This window comes from Staurois parvus, unplaced genomic scaffold (genome assembly GCF_062004578.1).
Source record: "Staurois parvus isolate SC_StPar_1 unplaced genomic scaffold, SC_StPar_1.0 ptg000098l, whole genome shotgun sequence".
Taxonomy (NCBI): domain Eukaryota; kingdom Metazoa; phylum Chordata; class Amphibia; order Anura; family Ranidae; genus Staurois; species Staurois parvus.
In genome coordinates, this window is record NW_028317894.1 from 3,953,501 (window position 1) to 3,979,413 (window position 25,913).

General features: G+C 40.6%; 1 protein-coding gene across 2 annotated transcripts in view; it reads right to left on the reverse strand.

Annotated features, from left to right (window-relative positions):
* The window catches only part of NBAS (NBAS subunit of NRZ tethering complex), a 1,021,307-nt gene that overhangs the window by 964,045 nt on the left and 31,349 nt on the right, over positions 1 to 25,913 (reverse strand). For both annotated transcript variants that reach the window (XM_089671087.1, XM_089671086.1), the window contains exons 7-9: positions 24,609 to 24,742; positions 21,159 to 21,292; positions 18,844 to 18,942 (exon numbers count right to left, since the gene is read on the reverse strand). In XM_089671087.1, coding sequence (XP_089527213.1) covers positions 18,844 to 18,942; positions 21,159 to 21,292; positions 24,609 to 24,742 — 367 coding nt within the window. The remainder of the gene's footprint in view (positions 1 to 18,843; positions 18,943 to 21,158; positions 21,293 to 24,608; positions 24,743 to 25,913) is intronic.

Genomic DNA, 25,913 nt, shown 5'->3' on the forward strand with positions numbered 1-25,913 from the left:
CCTGCCTTCTTTACTGGCTATTTCATCTCACCGGGGAGCCCGATACTAATGCGACTAGTCCCATTGGATGCACTACATTGAGAGGAATCCCCCCCCCCCACCGCAACATCAGAAACTGGAAGCGACAAGGACTTTGTCACTTTCTAGTTGCGGTTTGTGTGCAAGCGGTTACCAGCATGTAAAGAAAATGATCAAACCAATATCAGTTTGATCAGATGTTTTGGAGGCCAGAGGAGACATATGGGGACCCCAGATCTCTCCATAAAGAGAACATGTCATGGCCCATGGTATCAGAAGGGATGATGCTCATCCTCTGTGATAGAAAAAAGTTCAATAAAAAAGGTACAATGTAAAAAAAATACATTTAAACAAAATAAATAATAAAGATTTTTTTTCCTTGTCCCCCCATGCTTGCACGCAAATGAAAACACACACGTAGGTCCCACAAGCATGTGAAAATGGTGATTGCACCACACGTGAGGTATTTTTGCGGATGTCAGAGTGAGACCTCCCATGTACAGTGGGGCAAAAAAGTATTTAGTCAGCCGCCAATTGTGCAAGTTCTCACACTTAAAAAGATGAGAGAGGCCTGTAATTGGCATCATAGGTAGACCTCAACTATGAGAGACAAAATGAGAAAAAAAATTCAGACAATCACATTGGCTGATTTGGAAAGAATTTATTTGCAAATTATGGTGGAAAATAAGTATTTGGTCACCTACAAACAAGCAAGATTTCTGGCTCTCACAGACCTGTACCTTCTTCTTTAAGAGGCTCCTCTGTCCTGCACTCATTACCTGTATCAATGGCACCTGTTTGAACTTGTTATCAGTATAAAAGACACCTGTCCACAACCTCAAACAGTCACACTCCAAACTCCACTATTGTGAAGACCAAAGAGCTGTCAAAGGACACCAGAAACAAAATTGTAGACTGGCACCAGGCTGGGAAGACTGAATCTGTAATATGTAAGCAGCTTGGTGTGAACAAATCAACTGTGGGAGCAATAATTAGAAAATGAAAGACATACAAGACCACTGATAATCTCCCTCGATCTGGGGCTCCATGCAAGATCTCACCCCGTGGGGTCAAAATGATCACAAGAACAGTGAGCAAAAATCCCATGACCACACGGGGGGGGACCTAGTGAATGACCTGCAGAGAGCTGGGACCAACGTAACAAAGGCTACCATCAGTAACACACTACGCCGCCAGGGACTCAGATCCTGCAGTGCCAGACGTGTTCCCCTGCTTAAGCCAGTACATGTCTGGGCCCATCTGAAGTTTGCTAGAGAGCATTTGGATGATCCAGAAGAGGATTGGGAGAATGTTATATGGTCAGATGAAACCAAAATAGAACTGTTTGGTAGAAACACAACTCGTCGTGTTTGGAGGAGAGAGAATGCTGAATTGCATCCAGAGGACACCATACCTAATGTGAAGCATGCGGGCGGCAACATCATGCTTTGGGGCTGTTTCTCCGCAAAGGGACCAGGACGACTGATTCATGTACAGGACAGAATGACTGGGGCCATGTATCGCGAGATTTTGAGTGTAAACCTCCTTCCATCAGCAAGGGCATTGAAGATGAAACGTGGCTGGGTCTTCTAACATGACAATGATCCCAAACACACCGCCTGGGCAACGAAGAAGTGGCTTCGTAAGAAGCATTTCAAGGTCCTGGAGTGGCCTAGCCAGTCTCTAGATCTCAACCCCATAGAAAACCTTTGGAGGGAGTTGAAAGTCCGTGTTGCCCAGCGACAGCCCCAAAACATCACTGCTCTAGAGGAGATCTGCATGGAGGAATGGGCAACATACCAGCAACAGTGTGTGCCAACCTTGTGAAGACTTACAGGAAACGTTTGACCTCTGTCATTGCCAACAAAGGATATATAACAAAGTATTGAGATGAACTTTTGATATTGACCAAATACTTATTTTCCACCATAATAGGCAAATAAATTCTTTCCAAATCAGCCAATGTGATTGTCTGGATTTTTTTTTCTCATTTTTTCCCTCATAGTTGAGGTCTACCTATGATGCCAATTACAGGCCTCTCTCATCTTTTTAAGTGGGAGAACTTGCACAACTGGTGGCTGACTAAATACTTTTTTGCCCCACTGTAACTCTAAACGGGTAACCTGTAAAGGCTTGCCTATGAAGATTATTTTTAGGTACCGTAATTTGCTGCTATTCCACAGGTATACACAATTTTAAAGAGAGACATGTTAGGTATCTATTTACTTAGCGTAATATCTATTATATTTGAGCAAAAATTTGGTATTTTATTGTGCTTGTTTGCACTGAACATTAAATTCCACAAATATTGGCAGAACATCGCAACAACCATTTTATTGTCCAGGGCTTCTGCGTAAAAACATATATATAATGTTTAGGGGTTCTAAGTAATTTTCCAGTAAAAAATGCTGATTCTTACATGTATGAGATAAATGTCATAATTGGCCTGGACTGGAGGTGGTAAAAAGGCCTATTAGGTGAACACAGGAAGTGAAGTAAAGCTAAGCACAGCTTTTACAAAAAAAAAAAAAAAAAAACACATTAAAAGCTGATCATTATTTCACCTGTCTATATATCTCTGTATCTACTGAGTATACAGTTGTCAATGAAGGCAACATCTTATTTATGCATCTCATGTCAGGTTATATTGATCAGATGTGTAGCAAATATCAACTATGTAGTCTTTGCAAGAATTTCATAAGGACCTGATGTTCAATTCAATAGGCCACCAAACCAGCAGCTATCTGTATATAAGGTTAGCATATTGGCAACCCTATGACAAGTTCTCTTAAAAATAGGCAAGCTTACAAACATACAGTCTAAACGTCTCTGTGATGTAATCGACCAATCCCAGTGATCCGATATGGAGATATTTAACACTGCAAAACCTGAAACAAACAAGTGTCTTGTGTCTTGCTTGTGCCATGGGTATGACAGTGACATCAGCCCCCCATTTCTCTTGGTACAGATGTTTGTCACACAAGAGCTGATCATGTACCAACAGTGATGACTACAAAGTCCTCTTCCTATAAGTCATTGTATATGGCTTCAGAAGAGTCATTTCTATTTGCATTTTTTCCATGTTCAATATACATAATTGAAAAGGCGAGGACGAATTAAGCTGATGTTTGTAAGATAGCACCAGCTGCTGTTCCTCTTAATGACATGTTTTTGCTGCCACACTAAAAGCAACATCTGTCTGTTCTTTCACCTAAAAACAACAGAAGTGCACTTCTTCTCAAGCTTCATCTACCTACCTGCACAGCTACTGAGGAACTGCAATTCCTAGCATGCACCGACAGGCAATGACACCTTTGTATATTCAGCTGCTGGACAACCAATCAAGACTAATGCATGTGGAAATCAAAGATGGTCAAAAACGAGACAGCTGCTAGGAACATCAGGCTTATTCTGAAACCTCTGCCTTACATGATATCACAATGCAGATATAAACCTATGAGGCTAAAGAACAGTAGTGCCTAGACACACTTAGATGTCAGGTATTGCACTAATAATTGTTTTAGGAGGAATTTATGGCAAAAGCACATTTTCAAGGTACTGCTTCTATTTTATGTTTCCTACAAAGCAAGATGCAGGCTAGTGCAATTCCATCCTAGGCTATAGGGCTGTGTGTTTCTATTGATGTACACAGTATAGAAAGACACAGCTCTAGTTCCTGCATGCAAAGGTGACTCCATAAACTGGTGCAAGAGAAATAAGCAATCCTGAAAAAGGAAACTTAGGGTAGCAGTCATGGCACCAGCACTGATGTCACTAAGCTGTTCCAGGCTTTGGATCGATCCTAACTTTAATCAGGATCCACCCAAATGCCTGGACCGGCAGCTGGCTCAGACTCTCAGCAAGCTGCTGGGAGCCTGACTCAGCTGCTCCTGCCACCTCCATAATCTGGCACGCTCAAGTGAGTGCTGGAGGGGCAGAGCAGAGAGCAGGTGACTGACAGAAGACTGAGAACTGAGCAATCTGCTTTCTTTAATTGCTCAGTTCTGTGTTAGAAGTAGTGGAGGAAACATACATCATCGGACCGATAAACGTGAGTACTATTTTTTATTTTTTTAAAAGAATCCCATACTTCTCTTTTGAGTTCTATTTACTACAGTGATGTTCGGGTTCAGTGGTTTGCATCGCTAGTAAACTTTTTTTTAGATCCCACACCACTGTAACACAGTGGTGTGAACTGGCACCGCAGTAAACAAGGCAAACTGTCTAATCTTTGCTTTGGAACTGGGCAACACTGCCCAATGCATCCCAACACAAAATGGTGTGAATAGATCCCTCAAAACTACAGTTTACTTTAAAGAAGAACTCCAGGCATGGATATTTTTATACACAGTTACATTGGGCCCCTTCTCCTACCTATCTGCCCCCCAGGGTCAGTGATATGAATGTAGGATAGGTAGGAAGGAGGGGAGAGGAAATGTTCTTACAAAACAGTTAGAGCTAGCCTTTACTACCACTTTAATACTGTAACAAAAACATGAAAATACAAGCATCAACCAAAGTCAGATATAAATGACTTTACAGTAAAACACTACTATGACGGCTCTAAATTTGTGTTCACTGGACTCTCCCTTTAAAAGCAAACCTGCACTGAGGAAGTACTGAGCCTGAAATTGCTGATCCTTTTAAAAATGCTTGTTGCCTGGCTTTCATGCTAACCAATTTGATTTTGTACATTCTATGTCATCTGTTCTGCTTGCTCCTGGTTAATACCTCTAAGTATTGATGATGGACAGCCAAGCAGCTAGAAAATAATGGGATCATAGAAACTGAACAGTTTAGATCAGAAACAGGTAACCATGACACTTAAACTGTAGTGGAACTACAAGTCCCATGAGCCACTAAAAGACTGACAGCCACAGGTATGACTCCGAGAGGCATGATGGGATTTGTAGTTTCAGCACAGCTGGAATGCTGAGGTTGCCTACCTCTGGTTTAGAACTATTGGAACTTTGTGAATTGCTGTATCCAGATATAAATAACTAACCAGGCTATGTTGTCCAGTGCTCAGAACCTTTGTGTGATTTGATGTAATAAACATACGTGCCTGCAAAGGACAGGCCTCTTCTGGGATGTCACCCTGAGACCAATACAATCATGGGAGCCTAGCTATACTTCTTACAAGCATTTAATAATGCATTGTCCCTTTAATGAAATGTTCAATGAACTAAAAAAGAAGGCAATGGTAACGTGTTGGGTTTCACGTCAATGAGACATTAAAGAACCAGCATGAAGCTGTCGAAGGCCTCCCTGTAATCAGGCCTCATCTGATTTAGATCTATCCCACCAGATCAATGGCGGAAACAATTACTCATCATAGATTACTTGCTGCTTTTCAGGTGGATAACACCACTAAGTATGCCAATGTCACACTCGTATGATTTGCCGTTCCATGTAATCCAGCGGTGATTCTATAATCCCTTTACCCTGACTCTAAGAGATCACCCGGCTGCATTTCCCAGGAGTCTATTTAGAAACGATGAGATGTTCACAATATAAAACCAGACTGCTGTGAATTGCAAACTGAAAACTAAACAGTAATGTTCCATTTGTCCAGATGACATAAGGTATTACTTGTACTTTCTTCCCCGCTTTATGTCATCACAGACACTTCAAGGTGAATATCATCACAGGTATCTATCAGGTTGAAAAGCTGCTTTAACAATTTATCAACATAGAAACTGCAACCTCTTGAAGTGGGATGGAAATCAATCAGCCACAATTCGCTTTGCCAGAGCTGCCTGGAGTCAATGTGAAGAAAGTGTGTCACCGTGTGGCTAGATGTGAGAAATGCAACAACTCTGCTTTTCAGCTAAGAAAACATTGCAAATGACCAATTCCACCCAAGTCAAGTGTTTCCATTGTAGAAATATCTCTTCATTTCCTGTACTAGAGATACCCTGATTATTACTGGGAACTGAGCTTCCTGCTTCCCATTCTCTCAAATTAAACACACCTATATTTGTTTACCAAATCCATTATGAAGCCAGTAACAACATCAGAACTCATCTGGGTAATCTTAGTGGGAACATAGATGACTGTAAAAACATGAATGAGGGTTAAACCATTCTCCAATCTAAAACTGAAAAACAAAAGTTTAGGTTGGAGTTCCAGGACCCTGCATTCACTATATCTGGTCTCCCACAGTACACACAACATGGAAGTAATATTATTTTAGTAAATACAAACTGCTAAACACCTCTTCTCATAAGCAGTAAACAGCAGTCTTGTGACTTCTATCAGTGTCCAGTAAAGCACTGGTTAAAGTTTGTAGGAGGTGTTTTCATTTTGCTCTTAGAGGATGCAGACCCCTGACCTCTGTCTGAACAGTGCTGATTGGCCCTGTGCTGATCACATGCACTCGCCCAAGAAAAGAAAAAACCTCTAGCAATACACACCAAACTGAGCATGTGCATAGTGACTCCAACCCTCTATTCTATCAGGAGATATTTAGGGGACAATGGAAGGAGGAGTGGATCAGAGAAGAGAGGCTCAAACAGCCTTCTGGCATTTGCCTTTTTGTGGAGATTTAACCCCTTAGCTTCCACAGTGAGTATAACAAGCATGCTTTACTGCATATAAAGACTGATTTTACTGTTGTGGGTTTAGTAACACTTTAAAGAATATGAACACTCAACATTTCATATTCTTGATATGTGCCTGTTGAACTATGTACAGTACTGTGCAAAAGTTTATCAGAAGATAATAGGGGGACACTGGAAGAAGGGGAGGATCATAGAAGACAGGATCAAACATCCTTTTTACACAATGCGGAGGATTAACCCCTTATGTTCCACAGTGAGTATAACAAGCATGCTTTACTGCATATACAGACTGATTTACTGTTGTGGGTTTAGTAACACTTTAATCAACACTGTGTTGTTTATGTTTGCTATATAAATGAAAAAAATACCAAAAATTAAAAAAAAACAAGTTTTTCTGTTTTAAAATTTTGCAAATAATCTTTCTTCATTTTTATTTTCTTTTTTTGTTACACGCTGTCACCAGTGCAGTACGTCATCATATGACTGATGTGGTGGTGATCAGTGCACCCTGATGCATGCAGTGGGCTGGCTCTTGGGAAAAGTTATGCAAGTATCAAAATTCCTCGATGGGTTGATGTTTGTCTGGAGCAATGGGCACTTCTAGGTGGATTATATTTTACATGCACACTGTCCTACTTAGCACTCACACGTGATGCTGTGTCTCCATGATTAAACTAACTGAAATCCAATCAACATAAAAGGGACAGGCCAGGGACAGCAAGGCTGGGGAGGAAAGCGATAGGTGACGCTGGACATCCACTAGTCAGAAATGAGGAGGGCACTGTCTGACATGCTGCACTTTTTAATGGACATTGTGAGAAGCTCACAGTGAGCAGTGAAATCAGAGTAAGATAATTTAATACAGGAGAGGAGCCTGAAAAACTGTGGAGGACTGACAGTGAAGTTCAGCTTGAAGTATTTTCAAGGTGTATACTTTATTTAGAGATAAAGTATGGGCAAAAATTATTTTTGACTATTTTCACAGTAAACATAAGCTGACTCCAATGACATGTGCCCCATCTTCCAGAAGGGAAGATAGAGAAGTTCATCTACACCTCCTCCAATAACACAATGCTAGAGAGTGGATGACCCAGTGTGATCAGTGGATGACCCAGTGTGATCAGTGGATGACCCAGTGTGATCAGTGGATGACCCAGTGTGATCAGTGGATGACCCAGTGTGATCAGTGGATGACCCAGTGTGATCAGTGGATGACCCAGTGTGATCAGTGGATGACCCAGTGTGATCAGTGGATGACCCAGTGTGATCAGTGGATGACCCAGTGTGATCAGTGGATGACCCAGTGTGATCAGTGGATGACCCAGTGTGATCAGTGGATGACCCAGTGTGATCAGTGGATGACCCAGTGTGATCAGTGGATGACCCAGTGTGATCAGTGGATGACCCAGTGTGATCAGTGGATGACCCAGTGTGATCAGTGTACTACAGATGGAACTACAAGTCTTAGCGCCGGGTGACTGTTGCCTGAGTAAAAGTAAGATCTGCTACAAACAGCAGCCAGAGATAGGGCAAATATCAGTAGAGCTACCTCATTTTTACTGTGCAAATGGGCAAAAATAGTTTTCGCCAAAGATAAATGATTACACACACAAAAAAAGAAAAAAGTCCACTTAGCACTGTTTTTAGAGATAACAACCATATAACCTCATTTGAAAAGTGAAGTCTACAACTCTTTCCATTACAGGTGGTTTCTTTGCATGGTGTCACCATGCCTCAGATTGCTACACATGAAATGAAAGGTTGGCACCTCCTTTGCAGTACATTATAGCTGTGATGGGTCCAGACTCAAAATATGACAGGGTGTCAGGTTCTGAACAATATATAATCTTTGCTCTCCCACTGCATTACAATTAATAGCGATGTTTAGTGACCTCATACTCGGACAAGTTCTACATGTAACTTCTACATGTATATTGCTGAGCTGTGGACAGGTTTGCTGTAGAGAGAGGTCATATCCATTCCAATAGTCATAACGCGCTGAAAAGCAGCCGTCCTTTTTGTGGAAAACACTGGCTGTTCTCCAAGAAGCAAGCACAGTCAGGGCTGTCAAACAAGTCATTGTTAGTGAACGGAGGAGGGGAGTGACTGTACAGAAACAATTGAATTGACTCAACTGTGGAATGAGTTTCTGCATTTCACATCCTGCTTAATGGATCAAAGTGCAGAGCCTGTTCACCTGGACTGTCAGGACATGGGGCTCCTGTATACAGACACACAGTTATCACTCAACAGTTATAGGTCAGCATCTGCTTACTGGACAGAAATGACAGTCCATAGATGACACCATCATGTAAATCTCAACGTTTCTACAGTTTCCCAAAATAGTTACAGTCAAGGCATGCCATGAATAAGAACTGTCATAGATGCTGTGCTCTTAAAAGAGAGGTATGGATTAAAAAAAAAAAAAAAAAAAATCAACATTTATACTCGCTTAGGTGGATGCAGCAAAGATCTGATGCTGCATCTGTCCATTGACGCTTCTAGACTGAGTACTGAGAAGATAAAGACCACTGATCACTCAGTTCTCAGTCTTCACTGTGCAGAGAGACAGTGATCTGCCCCTCAAGGAGTTTGTTGGAGTTCTGGGCTGTGTAATGACTGGTTCAGTCTCCCAGCAGCTTGCTGAGAGGCTGAGTCAGCTGCCGGTCCAGGCATTTGGGTGGATCCTGACTGTAAAGTTGAGCCTGGACCGGCTGAGTGACGTCAGCCGGCAGCAGGCTTTAGCCCACTGTCAGCTGAAAACAGGTCTCAGGAGTGCAGAATAAACGTCACTCCTGAGATCCTGAAGAGACGAATAGCCAAAAGAGCTTTGGCAATATTTCTCCTTTTAGAACATTATGAAGCCATTAAATGTGTGTCATATCTGATCACATGTGCAGCACCATGGCAACTGAAAGTCAAAAAGTGGCTAAGATGGCAATGTTCTTGGCTGTAAAGGATAGCAGAATTTAGTGCCACTTTATGGCTTGTTCAATCCAGTAAGCATAAACGGACCTGCACTAACAGCAAACGTTAGATCAATGCACCTAAACAAAAGCATGCTGCTATGTTCTTAGCTATGTGTACAAATCTCACACAGTTCAGTCCCCTGTTGCTGCCTCTCACTCTCCCACCAGCCAGTGGAAAAATCTATCACACTTTCATTCTGCGACCAGCTGGTTAGAAAATCCACCACAATCTCAGATTAGACCAACTGTAGTGTTTTCCCTTGTGGCCTGGCAGAACACTTCATTGGACAGATAGATGGTGGTGGAGGGAAAACAAGCTTGAGGATTGGCAGCACCATTCCTCCAGGTTGCTCCCTTCAGGCAAACCTTGAGAGATAACAGCATATCTAGATACTTTCTCATCTACATTTTAAATTCTACCCATCTATGGTCAGTTTAGACCTCACAGTCATATTTACAGTGCCATCACAACTGCTGTAAAAGGAAAGTGGAAAGAAAACTAATAAAACCCAGTATGCTGGATAATGTCTACTTGATCCATATTTATTACTATGACGTTAATGGTATTTTAAAGCAAAGTTGTAGTTTGGACATTTAGAGCAAATCAATAGATTTGCTTTAGTGCTAAAACAACTAATCAGCATGATTCAATATTCAATAATAAAAATAGTTAACAAATTTCATTATTGATTAGCTGGCCAGAATTACAGAATGCATTATTTGTTTACATGTCACTATACAGAGTGCAGGACATGTGCAGCTCAGTATACCATCCATACATATCAGTAAGTGTCTGAGAACTGAATGATTGAGGAGCAATGCCTCATGGGATATGTAGTCCTGGGCAAGAGTAGGAAGTGATATAAGGGCTCTGTATAGGGAAGATCAGAATCTGAACCCAGAGAAGCTGGAGGCTGATAAGACTGGTGAATTAAGGCATTACAATTAAAGTGCATCATATTTAAAATGTATTATATCTATACAAAAAAGTGTCTTAGCTTTTACTACTACTTTGATATAAAAAGATTTACATCCTCCCCTCCCTCAATCCTTCATGCCTGACTCGTGGTTAAAATACCCTGTATATCCTATTTCTGGATATATTTATTATTATAGTGAATATATCAGTTCTATATATTATTAATTTAATTGTTTCACAGTATAATTTATCCCCTGAATATATGCTTTTTTAGTAAAAATTAATTGGCTAATGTTTGGTTGTTAACCCCATCATTATCCCAAAGCATGCTGCTACTAAATGTCTTGGTGACAGCAGGCGCGGGTAACTGGTATCAAGCTACCTGCCTATGACAAGAGACTAGGTCATGCAAAGTATTATATTTCCTCCATCTTTTATAACAAGTTACTATGGGAACATTCCCTTATTTCCTACATCTTTTATAACATGCTGCTGTGGAAACATTCACTTATTTCCTGCATCTTTTATAACAGGTTGCTATGGGAACATTCCACTTATTTCCTGCATCTTTTAGAACAGGCTGCTTTGGGAACATTCCACTTATTTCCTGCATCTTTTATAACAGGTTGCTATTGGAACATACACTTATTTCCTCCATCTTTTTTAACTGGTTGCTATGGGAACATTTACTTATTTCCTTCATCTTTTATAACCGGTTGCTATGGGAACATTCACTTATTTCCTCCATCCTTCATAACCGGTTGCTATGGGAACATTCACTTATTTCCTCCATCTTTTATAAGCCAGGTTTTATACATACACAGAGATAACAATGGGATTATCTATTCAGCCTTGCTACAGTTTAATAAAAATGCTTTTTAGCAGAGCAAAGCAATAGAAAAAAATATGTTTGATCAAAAGAGCAATTTCAGTGCGGTCAAGTTTATTACCAAGCACTATTTCATAGAAATTCATTCCACTGCAACAACAAAGAAATTCTGAAATCTCTGTGAGGAAATAAAAAAAAAAATAAAACTCCATTTTATGGGACGTGGCTGTAAAAGCGTCTGATGGATGATAAGTGCACTTTTAAATATTTAAAGCTCATGAATTTCATATGGTAATTGGTGATTTTTTTTTCCTAAGCAGAAGCAACGCAGGACATTACTTCTCCATATAACACAACGTATCTGGTTAAGACGAAAGGTAATAATGAAGATCCCAGGGGCGTGCCCGGGAATAATGGTCTCCTAAGCACTACAATGATCTGAGGGGACAGAAACAACAGTTGCTGTTTGAAAAGCAGTAAAAGAGCTATTAAAAAAAAAAGAGAGAGATAGAGACACATTCCTCAGGACAATTTTTTCCTTTTTTTAATAGAAATAAAAACGGAAACAGCAATAACTTCCCATCCTTTGGTTTTTAAAGATTACAACTGTGTAAACTAAGCTTTTTTATCATTGTATAAAAAGATGACAGGGTATGTCCAAGGACTTCATTTGCAAAGACTACTGGGCTTTCTAAAAACCCTAGCACTGTCTGCCTACGTTTTAAGCTGCCTCTAAACTGACTTTTTTCATCTGAAACAATCACTGCCCTAAAATTGCATATTTATTTGTGTTTATTTTAGGAATGGGGGAGTTAAAATCTCAACTGGGTTTGTCCACAGCTGTACTGCTCCTAGATTTCCCCTCACGTCCTTTTCTAGTTGTTACAAAAATGTAAACTGAAGTGCCACAATATTGCTAAAAGGTCCAGATATGACATTACTCCAATACCAGTCAAAGATATAATCAAAAGAGTAGCCAACTCATTTCAGAGTATCAGGGCTAGGAAAATCATAGCCTTGACGAAGGGGGTGGTTTTTTGGACCCTCAAAATGTGTTAGATAATCTTTGGATTGTTCCCCCTGGAATAAAGTCATGCATGGACCTTTCTGCAGTAGTGTGGAGCTTAAACTTACTTTTCTATTACATTACACTAAAAGCCAATGGGACCGTAGGAGGTAGAAGCCACCTGTCTGAAGCCAAGGAGACCGTGGGGTGTAGAAGACACCTGTCCAAGCACCAGACCACCTACATCAATATAAATAACTTAAGTCCAGGTTCACATATGTGCGGCCTGCGATTTGCGCGGCCACGAGAGCCCATTCATTTGAATGGACTCCCGTGCCCTGGGACACAAAGGGAAGAAGTCCCTGCACTTCTTCGGAAACTGCAGCCCGCACAGGACCCGAGGTTCCCAGTACGGTTGCGATTTTCAAAGCAGGCGGCGTGCATTAGAATTAATGGCACCCACCTGCAGGTCCCGCATTCCTCTGTATGGGTGGTGCGTCTGCAGGTATTTGTGTGGGTCCCACAGCGGCACCAAGGCTAAGATAAAATAAGGAAAACTTACTGCTCTAGCTCAATTTTTCCAAGGGTAACAGCAACAAAGGCATTAATAGGTACCTTAAAATTTACTTCAAACCACTACTGTACAATTACCAACCTGGCAGTGTCTACGCTGCATTTCCCATTTTTTCCAAGCAAGTTTGAGAGATTTCAACATAAAGGATATATGATGTATATAAAATGTAAAAAAGGTATTGAAGCTGTGGTCTAAATACACTTTATATATATATATAAAGTCTACACATCCCTGTCAGGTTGTCAGGTTTCTGTGATGTAAACAAATGAGACAAAGATAAATCATTTCAGAACTTTTTCCACCTTTAATGTGACCTATAAACCGTACAACTCAGTTGAACAACAAACTGAAATCTTTTAGGTGGAGGGAAGTAAAAATAAAAAAACTAAAATAATATGGTTGCATAAGTGTGCACACCCTTAAACTAATACTTTGTTGAAGCACCTTTTGAATCTATTACAGCACTCAGTCTTTTTGGGTATGAGTCTATCAGCATGGCACATCTTGACTTGGCAATATTTGCCCACTCTTCCTTGCAAAAACACTCCAAATCTGTCAGATTGAGAGGGCATCTCCTGTGCACATCCCTCTTCAGATCACCCCACAGATTTTCGATCGGATTCAGGTCTGGGCTCTGGCATTCCAAAACTTTAATCTTCTTCTGGTGAAACCATTCCTTTATTGATTTGGATGTATGCTTTGGGTCATTGTCATGCTGAAAGATGAAGTTCCTTTTCCATGGCTTCTGCGGTATGATGCGGCCCAGAAAATACCTACTAGAACAGCTGAACTTTATTTGGGGTTAATCAGAGGCACTTTAAATGATGGCAGGTGTGTACTGACTCCTATTTAACATGATTCTGAATGTGATTGCTTAATTCTGAACACAGCTCCAGCTCCAGTTATAGGAGGGTGTGCATACTTATGCAACCGCATTATTTTAGTTTTTTATGTTTACCCCCCCCCCCCCCAAAAAAAAAGATTTCAGTCTGTTTTTCAATTGAGTTGTACAGTTTATATTATTATTTATATTATATATTTTATTATATAGCTCACATTAAAGGTGGAAAAAGTTCTGAAATGATTTATCTTTGTCTCATTTTTTTACATCACAGAAACCTGACGTTTTAAACAGAGGTGTGTAGACTTTTTATATCCACTGTACTGTAGGTAAACAGAATATGATGGCAACAGGTGTGATGCAGGTTATATAGCAGTGCTTATTTCAGTATTGATGAGAAGAAGCAAATAAAATCCTCAGTTAAACAAGAAAATCGTGGGTAACAGGCAGTTAGTTATAAGGTCTCTCAAGGGAAACTTATCGCATCCATCTTTATAGCCAAGGTCATGCTTGCACACAGGTTGTACATACTGCCCTGGGCAAGGGAAAGTGGGTCTCCTCTGATATATTTGAGGGGGATAATTTATTGTCGGGGGGTGTAAGGAAATATGTCTTATTAACTGGCATCCATTTTGTGTAATGCCACCAGTTCTAGATGTGTGAACAGTTCGTTTCGCTTGTAACTTCGCTCTCGTTTCTGAGAATACTTTCATTTCACTGTAAACGGAACTACCGTATATGGTATCAGTTTCTGTTCTTCCCGTAACTATATTGATAAGAATGGAATGTTTCATTGGTCATCCTAAGATCAAGCAACGCCTACTGAGTTTTGTATAACAGTTCTTATTTTGCATTCAATTTTTAAGAGATTTAGCTTGCACACTTCAATGTCTGGAGCTTTATTTCTCCCAGGCCTGGTGGGGAAAACAACTGAGGATATTTTATGGGCTACAGACATAGGGTGATTCCTATCAGGGGGAGAACACTGCCATTTTTATTTTTAATAAAAGTACAGCTTCACTTTAAAGATGAAGTGAATTTTGCTTCCCACTCCCCCAATATCGACATGCAAATTACATTTTTAAAGGAAACCTTTCCATATTCATTACACACCTTATTTAAGCCCCAATTACATCATCAATGGGTCTCTGTACAATGCTGGTAGATCATGGATGGTTGGAGGGGCCAGGAGGGTGCTGTACGCAACTTCCTGATAACATGATCTGATACAAGCAGTGGGCTCCTAGGACAAGTTATGCAAACATCAAAAAGGGTAGATATCAGACTGGAGAAGTGGGCATTCCTAAATAGACTGCATTTGCATGCTATCCACCTTAGGAAAAAACCATATGTGATTTTGAGCCACTGTGACTGAAAGAACTGAAATCCGGTGAATGAAAGAAGCAGATCAGGGACAGGAAGACTAGATGATACACTAGATGATGCTGGAAATCCTCCAGCCAGGATGAAGTGGGTTATATCTGGCTTGTAGCTTATAATGCACATGATGAGAAAAGCACAGTGTGCAGTGAAATCAGAGAAAGCAGTTTCAAAACAGGAGAGGAACCTGTACAACTGTGCAACTCTGGACATTAAGTTCATAGTGAAAAATATTGTATTCTGGTAACTAATATACTGACAGGGTCTGAACTTACAATGTTCAGCTTTTATTCCTATGGTTTAAACCTTTTATTGAAAAGAAAAAAATTTTCTGTAACTGGTTACGAAGTGTTACCTGGTGTTGGGTTTTCATTTGTTGCTTACTCTACCGCTTTTCCACTACAGTATGCTTTTCCAACAGTGAAGTGGTTGACAGATTTTACCCAGTGCTGTGTATAAATGGCAACCAGGTAAAGCACTATTGGGCAGCCGTTGTACTCATTAATGGCTGTGAACCGAGACAGCATTAGGCAGCTTGATCTACAGAGAGTGTACAGAGTCAATCCAAGTGCCTCTGTAGCGTGTGAATGTTCATTGTTGTGATTGCAACAATGTAAACAATGCCATGTTTATATTGGAGAGCCTATGTTACATTTAATGTATCCTGTGCACCATTTCCAAACTCCATGTTTTGCCTCTCTCAATACCAGCATATTTCTTAATTTACAAAATCAATAAATAAATAAATTGGGCCAAAAAAAAAAAAAAAGCACCTTGGGGTGTCTACTTTCCAAAAAGTGGTAATTTGGGGGGTTTTCATAATGTAATTTTAATAATGTTATTTTCAACTTTTCCTTTACAAAGTAAAAAATAAAACCTCAGTGCTTTTTAAATACCACCAAAAAAGCACTATCTGTCTCAAAAATTATTTAACATTTAAGTGGGTACACTGTTGCATGTCCAAGTAATTGTCAGTCAAATGATTACAATGCTGAAAATGGCCTGATAATAAAGTGGTATTACAGTTTGGTACTTAAGTGGTTAAAGGCCATTTAAAACTGTTCACATGATGACAACACTGCAGTGATTTCATTGTAGAGCCAGAGTATGAAAATTAAAAAGTCTACTGCCAGGATCGACAGGTGAAAGAATTAGGTTATATGGGGACTAGTGACAGACTGCATAATAGATTTCATTTTTTATTATAGTTCTACTTAATACCAAGACAATACAATGATTATTCAGCATGTGCTCACTGAAAACACCATAGATAATATCTGAGAGGAGCTAATGCGGTCCTTTAGCTAGAAAAGAAAAACTTGGCTATGCTATCGTCTTGGGAGAGCTATAGGTGAGCAGGTGCTGGAATCTAAATATGACTAGACTGTAAAGTTGACAGGCAGAGGTGACAACAAACCATCATATTCCTGAGTGACATCTTACTCTACTTCCATCTTGCAGTGAGAACCTTTTAGGTTGTTTTCTCCAGAAAAACCATCACATTACTACAGCAGATGTATAATTTAAGAGGCTGTTATCAGGATGGATGAGATCCCATGTCAGCTGGAATGGAGCTGCCATATGAAGTTAAGGTGAAAAAAAAAGGAAAACACAAGACCTCTCTCTGAGGACGGAGGTAAAATTCATGATGGCAGCACACAGTTGAGGGAAAAACAAAAGTGCTTTCTTTAACACAGATCCTGAGAAAGTGGCAGCCACCAGAGTCTCTATTAAGATTAATGGTGCTATTGCTTCAGTGGTTCCTAAACCTCTTTGCTGAGCAGAAGGCTATTTGCAATGATTAAATATTTCCACACGCAGAACCCAAAATAAAAAGGAGCAGTCTTTACAGAAAACTATGAAATAAGAGTGTTGTCCACTGCACCAATATATGAAACCTTACTGTGAAATATTTAAAGCTCTAAACTAGGAAGAAACTTTTTTTGACAGAGTAGGAAAGCATTACAGCAACTCCATGTTACCTACTGTACCATATAGCTTCTTTTTCACCACAGGATGTCCACAGTCTTCTGGGTTAAGCAAAGCCAGTGTCACTCATCCCAGACACACTGCGGGAATTAACAAAGAGTGGCACAGGCTTTACATATGTATCAGTCTTCTAAGCTAAAAACACAGGGCAGATCCTTCTCCTAATTAACAAAAGGAGGTGATCTGCTCTGGGTTCCATACCGTGTCTGTGACAGACACAGCACAGAAAGATGTCCAGCTGCAACTGCATGCTGCAGATCCCTCTGTCTGTCCCCTCTCTCCTCTCCAGTTGAGAATGGGAGTGAGGGGGAAAGCTGTAAACCCTACAGGCTTTGCTTGTGCAGTGCAATCACTGCATGGACAGAGAGGCAAAGTTAGCGGTCTGATAACAGCTCACATCCTGTATGCCATAACCAATCTGGCGGGGATCAGTGGCAGTTCTCTATATAGAAAACTACAGCAATCCCTTTGTAAATTATGTGCAGACCCTGCTCCAGTTTCTGTTTCACTGTGAAAAAAGAAACTGGCATGGGTGATACAGGTAGACCTAAAGGAGGCCTATGTGCTTTGGTAATGTGGAGCATGTCACTCACACCAGTTTCCTGTGCCTTTATAATGGTGCAGGAAACCTAGTTAATTCCCCCAACTGTGCATAAAGTGCATCATCACAGGACCCTGCATTCAATGTGTCATCACATCAGCGCCACTCTCTGCAACACTAAGCAACATAAAGAGGTGTTGAGGACTCTGAGGAATCACAATACTAACCTGAAGACTTAAAAAAAAGGAAATGATGTTTAAAAAAAATAAACACCAGTGGTAGAGGGGTGATCTCGTGGGGATAGCATTTTGTTCAGGTTTTTGTTGAGGTTTACCCACTGGAGATAGTTCCCCGCTCTGTCTCTGTGACACGAGATCAAAGAATTAGGGGGACATTTGTTACACAGACAAGACACAGTACAGGTAAACAACCAGTAGCCCTTTGGCACCTGTTTCGCATCCCTCAGGGTCACTGCAGACAGTTGTCTTTCCGACCTACTCAACCTGTGAAGAAAAAAAATTCTCTAGTCTGGCTTCTACTAGTAAAAATTCTGCTTATTTTTTTTTGCTTTCCATCCTTTTCCTTTCTCTGACCTTATGGGCCTTGGAGAGAAATATCAAATGGGCCATAAGTAAAATTTAGGGGGCTGATTTTCAAAGGGATTGTAATAGCAGTGATCTCTACCAGTCTCATGTAATGTGTCCCCAGTCTTTGACTCCTGAAGCATTCCCCCCAGTCTACAAGTTCTATAACATGTCTGCAGTCTGACAAATTCTCGTAAATTATATTCACTGAATATTTGTGGCATTTTGTTGCCGTCCAGGTTGCACTTGAGGACCTCCTAAACCAAGCTGACCAAAACAACTTTTTATTACTGTCTTTACTGCTGAGGTCGCACAAGCCAATACACATTTAAAGTAAGCTCGTCATAAGAGAAATACAGATGATGATACTGCCAACCACCTTCCCCAGGGAATACAGATTGCCTGGTTGCCATATTGTTTTCCGTGGCAATGGCAAAAAATATGTGAAATGGTATCTGATCTTCACACCTTTTCCAGCTTTCCAGCTGAAACCATGACAACTATTTTCAGGAGGTTTACATTTCCCAAATCACTTCTTTATACTCTTAAGCGAGTGCTGCATAAAAGACAGAAGCACACAATACTGATAGTCTACCACAAATAAGAAAGAAAGCAGCTGTCATAACTCACCTGTGCCCGGGATGGTAAACCACAGAGGAGATTCCTTGAGAATAATGACATCCAAAGTTGAAGCTGTGGCTTTCTTGATAACTTTGATTGGCACCAACACTATGAATATAAAAGAAATGTTACTAGAATTTTCAGGAAAATAAAATCCAACAAACAATAATAGCGAGTAAATTCAACTTAAACCTGTGCTTTGCTTATGTGTAAGATTGTCAGGAATTCAGTCAGGTGCCTGGGACAATGTAACTACTATGCACATGCTCAGCAGTTACATCATTGGTGGCTGGCCAATGGCAGAGACAGAAGACTCCAGACCAGGAAGAAGACCGGCAAAACAGGACAGCCGCAGCGTCACAGCAGTGGTGGCAGATGTCGCACTGCAGGATGAGAGCACTCTAGGAGGATAGTGTGCCATGATCTGCAAGTAGGCTCTCACAAGTAGCCCTCCAAACCCTCTGGTCTTAAATTATATTGTATCTGTACCATATCCCTTTATTTTGTAAAGCACTTTGAAAATGTTTGGAGCTATATAAATCCCATATAACAAGAAATAATAAAATAATAAAAGCCCACCCGCATTCTGCCTTAAACATTTTTGTTTATTTAATGCCTACATCATCACCAAGCACCAAACATCCCTTGGTAACACAGGGCTAAACCAGTAAAAACATTTCAAGAGACATTTCCCATTAGCATAAACAAGTCCTCAAAGCAGTTCCCTGTAATAGAAGGGGCAATATACTTAGTTGTACATGTCTCCTATCTTCTCTCTATTTAAGTGACACAATCTCCATTAGAATCTTTAGCATTCCACATTTCCAGGAGAGTGCATGCCCTGTATTTCCATCTTTCAGCCCCTACCTTACTACAGGACACAACAGCGATATAGAGGTGAGTGGAAGGAACCGCAGAGCACAGTGGTGGACATAAGTAATCGGCACTTCCAGAGGTGTTGAATGCTTAAAGTGGTTGTAAACATCAGACATGTAATTTGAACAAAGCATACCCCTCTATAGTGCTTACTAGTCTCAATCCATAGTCTCATTTCCGTCCACTGTCTCATTCCTCTGCTATAAGAATGAATCACTTCTGATGAGTTTTCCTGAGACCAATAAAAAAAATGGTGACAGGGGAGGGGCCCCCTGCTGACTGACAGCCTCAACTCTGCTCCTGTGAGTTGCGCATGGGGGGATTGGGAGTATCCCTTCTCTCTAATCAGCTCTTCTCACTGATGTAACGTTAGCTCTCCGCCCCCTGATTTTAAGAGCTGAGAGATGCTATGTATGTTCTGCACTTTGAATGGAGGCGAAAGACATCTGCAGATAAACAGTTACGTATGTAGGAGGATTTCTTTCCTATCATCTGAGGCCAGTCAATAAACTGGGTATATGTAGCGGTTTACAACCACTTCAAAGCTGAAGTTTAACCTCCCGGTATTTTTCCTTCCCTGGTTCTTTCCCCCACCCCCCATACACATGCCAATGTCATTTTCAAACAAAGCTTTCCATTTTCATTACATACCTTATTTTGAACCCAGTGGTGTCATCAACATGTCTCTGTGCTTTTCTAAGCAATATGGTCATATCACTTCTTAAAAACATCACAGCACTCTGCCTCAAAACTCCTCAGAAGGGCCTTCCATCCTGATGCAAGCAATGGATTGGCTCTTGGGAGGAGTTGGGTGCAAATATCAAAATGCTTCAATGGGTCGGTGTCAGTCTGGAGAAGTGGGTGTTCTCAGGCTGACTTCATTTGCATGCAGACATACAAGTATGTCAAGCCAAGCCTACATGAGTGAAAGACCTGAAATCCAATGAATGAAAGGGGCAGGCTATGGATAGGGTGGGGAAGAAAGGGCTAGATGATGCTGTACGTCCTCTAGCCATAAAATAAAGAGAGGTCAACTGGATTTACTGCAGCTTATAACTCACACTATGAAATCAGTAGTAAGGAATTGCAAAAAACAGGAGAGAAGTCTGTAAAAGACTGAAGATAAGACAAGTTCAGCTTTAGGATTCTGACAGAGGTTGTAATGCTTCAATGGAGAAAAGACAGAAGGCACAGGTCATCACAGAGGTAAGTATACCTCTTCAGTAGAACGTTAACATTCTTAATAATTATGTACTGCTGGTATATTATCTCACAGAAGCAACAGTTGCCCTCTTTTTCACAAAACCAGTGTAAAAAACACAAAAAATAAAGTAAAGCACACATTTGGTGTACATAGAAGACATGAACCGGGTGTAACAGTCATCATGGCTCCTCAGATTTATCAAGCCTTGGTGTTGACCTTACAATAACAGATATTAGAGATTTACCTGACTAGGTAACTCTTGAGCTGTCCACGGTAATTGATTACCAGAAGTTCAGCTGACCATTGTGCACTTGCTTTGTACTCCAGAAAAACCAGACCAGCAATCGCATAACTCAGGTCCCCGGGGAAGCTGGTTTGCTGTGGGAGTGTGAAAAGAAAAAAGTACCGAGTCAGGCCAAATACTTCATTTCATGATCAATTCTCATCAGCAGTATATTTAAAGCAAAGCAACGTCTAAAACACATAATCCTTTAAAAACTATTGATTGCTTTCATTTTGTGCCGCACCTTACCAATTAAACGAGTGAAAAATTAAATCCACACAGTCTATAATACTTCTTAAAGCACACAGAGTAAAACAATGACTTTAGATGCACCACTCCCCCAAGCTAATAAAAACTCCCATATACTAACCCCAAAGAAAAACTCTCTGAAGTCCATTTGGCCTGCTGATCCCTCAGTACTTCAGGTATGGCCACAGCAAGAATTGGAGTCTATGTGAGGCATGGGAACTGACAGACTGCATATACATCTGCTGTATAGCCATGCTGGCACATGCACCAATAGAAACGTGCTCTGTAAGTGACCTTGTCTCAAAACCAGATTTGCACATAAAAGCTGTACCTGTAATGTAACTCACACTGGCAAACATCTACTGTAGAATCCAACACCCCAGGAGATCTGTGTCCACTACTGCCCCCGGAAGTTCCTCCTGTTGATCTCTGTGGGTCCAAAGGACACAATAGTGATGTGGAGGTCAGTGGAAGAAACAGACTCCAGCCAGGGATTTCTCTGGTTTGGGCCAGCATTCGAAGATGCAGTGGTAGAAAGGGACTGTAAAGCTTCTTTACAAAAACAGTTTTTATGGGCAAATTTTGTTTTGAAAAAGGGTTGTTTTAAAATATAGTGGAGAAGAACAATGGTTTAGTGGTGTCTTGCAGCACTAGGATCCTCGTTTTGGACACTACCTGCATGGTGTTCTGCCTGTGCTTATGTTGATTTCCTCCAGTTTTCCTCCCACATGCCAAAAAAAGTGGTAAGGTGGCATGTCTAATTTTGCCCAAGTTTGATATTCTATTATGCGTGCCCAAAATGCCTGCCTCACTTTCTATCTGCCTAGGGCTATAAACACCATAGACTGTCTCAGTCCCCAGGGCTATAGACACTATAGACTGAGCATATAATCAATAAGTGCATAAGAAGAAATATCGTTTTGGAAAAATTCTACAATCAGTGGATCCACAGGTATAGGCAGCTTAAAGCAGAACTCTGGGCAAAAACCTCTTTACATGTCCTTGCTGCTGATTTCCTACCTTGACTGAATATATTACCCATCTTCTGGTTCACTCAGTATTTGCTCTGAAATAGCCTATTTATTTTCAAATCAAACTATTATTTCTCTTTGGCTTCCTGTTTGTAAGACCAGTGGCTGCTATGCCTCCTATTCCCCCAGCCACTGGTATTGGCACCACCCTTCTGTAGTTCTTTTTCCAGGAAGCAGTGCTGTAATTCAGTCCTGCTTGGAGTGGCGGGCAGACAAAGACCCTCAGACACATTCAACATGCCTAATGTACCCATCCACATTTACTGCAGAGACAGGAGAGGATATGATATAATCCCTGCAGAGCAGATGCTGTTATCTTTTGAATAAGAGATGAGGTCATGAAAATTCAATTAGACTTTTCTCCTAAATGGTAAGGATTTTCAAAATTTTTTTCAATGGTTTAGTGTTTTGTGTAGAGGGGTGTACTAATGGGTGATTTTTTTTTTGCCTATCCCGAACCACTTCTTTAAGTGAATCATAATTTTTACCAGAAATGCAAATGAGCCTCTTTACTGGTCATTGAAGATGCTTATCACTGTAAAAGACCAATAGGTAGACCCTGTTAGGGCCAAGCTTAGATTTTACCTTAAAAACTAAACTCCTGAGCCTCTCAACTGGGCAGTAAGGTCACATATATATAACCAAAACGTAGGCCCTGAAGGCTGAAGAGGGAAGGCCAAGCTCAAATTTTACAGGAAAATTTGAATTTTTAATTTACCCGTAAAAACCCTTTCACATAGTACATCACAGGACACAGACAACTTCATATTCATGATTACTTTGATGTCTCAAAGCATTGAACACGGGGGGTGGGCAACACAGCAACAATGCCAAATATGCCCAAAATCCAAAAACAAAACAGGGATGAATAAGGCCATCATGCGATACCATGAAGGAGGCATGTTACTGGCCCCAAATAGATTTTGCAGCAGGACAACAAGCCCAAACACACAGCCAATGTCATTAAGAAACATCTTCAGCATAAAGAACAAGGAGTCCTGGAAGTAATGGTTTGGCCCCCAGAGAGCCCTGATCTGGACATCAAGTCTATGTGGGAGTACATGAGGAGACAGAAGGATCTGAGGCAGGCTACATACAGAGAAGATATGTGGTTTGTTCGCCAAGATGTTGGGAACAACCTACCTGACAAGTTCCTTCAAAAACTATGTGCAAATGTACCTAGAAAAACCAATGCTGTTTTGAAGTCAGAGGGTGGCCACACCAAATATAGATTTGATGTGGATTTCTCTTCTGTTCATTTACTATTTTTCTCATTTTGGTAACTGATAAAAGGTAAAAACTATTAAACACTTCTATTTCTAAAAGCATTCTTAATTTACAGAATTTTTTCACTCCTGCCTAAAGCTTTTGCACAGTACTGTACATAGTACAGCAGGCACATATCAAGAATATGAAATGTTGAGTGTTTATATTCTTTAAAGTGTTACTAAACCCACAACAGTAAAATCAGTCTTTATATGCAGTAAAGCATGCTCGCTATACTCACTGGAGACTAAGGAGCTAAATCACCACATTGCGCAAAAAGGCTGTTTGAGCCTCTCTTCTCTGATCCACTCCTTCTTCCATTGTCCCCTAAATATCTCCTGATAGAAAAGAGGGTTGAAGTAACTCTGCACATGCTCAGTTTGGTGTGTATTGCTAGAGATTTTTTTTTTTCTTGGAAGAGTGCATGTGAGCAGCACAGGGCCAGTCAGCATTGTCCAGACAGAGGGTCAGGGATCCTCCATCCTCTTAGAGGAGAAAGAAAACTCCTCCTACAAGCTGTAACCAGTGCTCTGCTGGACACTGACAGAAGTCACAAGACTGCTCCAAATGCTGATGACAAAAGGAATTTAGCAGTTTATATTTACTAAAATAATTTCATTTCCATGTTTTGTGTACTGTGGGAGACCAGATATAATGAATGCAGGGTCCTGGGTTTAGTAACACTTTAACCCACACAAAGGTCAGCGAAGATTTGTTTTAAAGTGCATTCAAACGTAATTTTCTAAAAGCTTACTAAGAATATGTAAATTTATTCATGCCCATAGCCTGGTCACAAGTTCCCAGACTATCACTTCCCCCTTGCAAACATAAGCATGTACATTAGGCAGGTAAAACTCATACATACCGGTGGAATAACAAAGAGCTCACTTCCCATGAGATCAAAGAGTCTGACAGTCCCTGTACTCTCACCATAAGCCACTAATGTGCAGTCATGGCTCCATGCCACACATCGCCACTGAGGATTTGGGTCTTTCGGAACTAAACAGGAAAGAGGAAAACAATAACCAGATTACATTTCCAATATCCACTGGCAACATATATTATTTATCAAATTCTCCTAAAAAGAAAAATCTTGGTCAAACCCACCATCCATGATTCAACACAGTGTAACAAGCAAGTTGGTACCAGTAGACAATGACCCTGTATGAAAGTCAGAAAGGCCACTCATTTTAGCTTAGTGCAAAATTTAGATTTAAGGTTTAACCTCCCTGGCGGTATGATTAATTCAGATTTTTGGTGCTGAAAGCGGTACCATTATTTTGCATGGAAATTTGGCGTTTTATATTGTAGGCCTGTAATTCTTAGGAATAACTCACTGAAATCTGTACGAACAAGAGTCTAGTAAACATCCCGGGTAGGATAAAACGTCAAACACGAAAAAAAAAAATTATAATTTAATAATCATAAAAAATAATAATATAATAATAATAAATTTAATTCAATAATATAATCAAACCAAAAAAACTGAAATTTGAAATATAGCGCCAAGTTTGCACATCACTGAGCAAAGTCGCAAAATCGTTTTCAGTGTCTGATGACGAATTTCCCCACGAATCATTATCACTCAATTCTGCAAGTGGTTCTGATTTACTATTGCTGTTCTCTAGCTGATCTAAACCCGCTTTTGACATAAAGGGACGCTTTTTGGACGCCATGGACATTTCTCAGTTTCCAGGCAGAAAGAACAGTAAAAATGCAGGCAGGGCACAGGACAAAGCACTCGGGACAAAATGTATGTGAAATGGTTTGGTACAGTAATGTTTTACTATGTGATTTTAGTGATTTTTGTGAATGTCTCTTTTTGTCATTTTCAAATTTCCTGCCGTTCCGTCCCCCGTACGTCCCGATGCTCGCAGAGGATGGAACCCAGATGACAGATGCCGGCATCCGCCGGATTACATTGCCGGGGACACTGCAGGAGGGACATCGCGGGAGCGCAGGACAAGGTAAGTGACCGAGGGATCGCGGAGCAGCACCGCATGGTAAGCCAAGTGTAGCTCGGGATTACCGCCAGGGAGACTACATAGCCTCTGAGCAGGACTGCAACCTCTTTTCCAGGTACTTTAGTACAGTGTACCTCTCTATGCATATACGGTTCTTTGTATACTGTAGGAGAGTCGATTTTTGTAACAATATTTTGCTTTTGGCC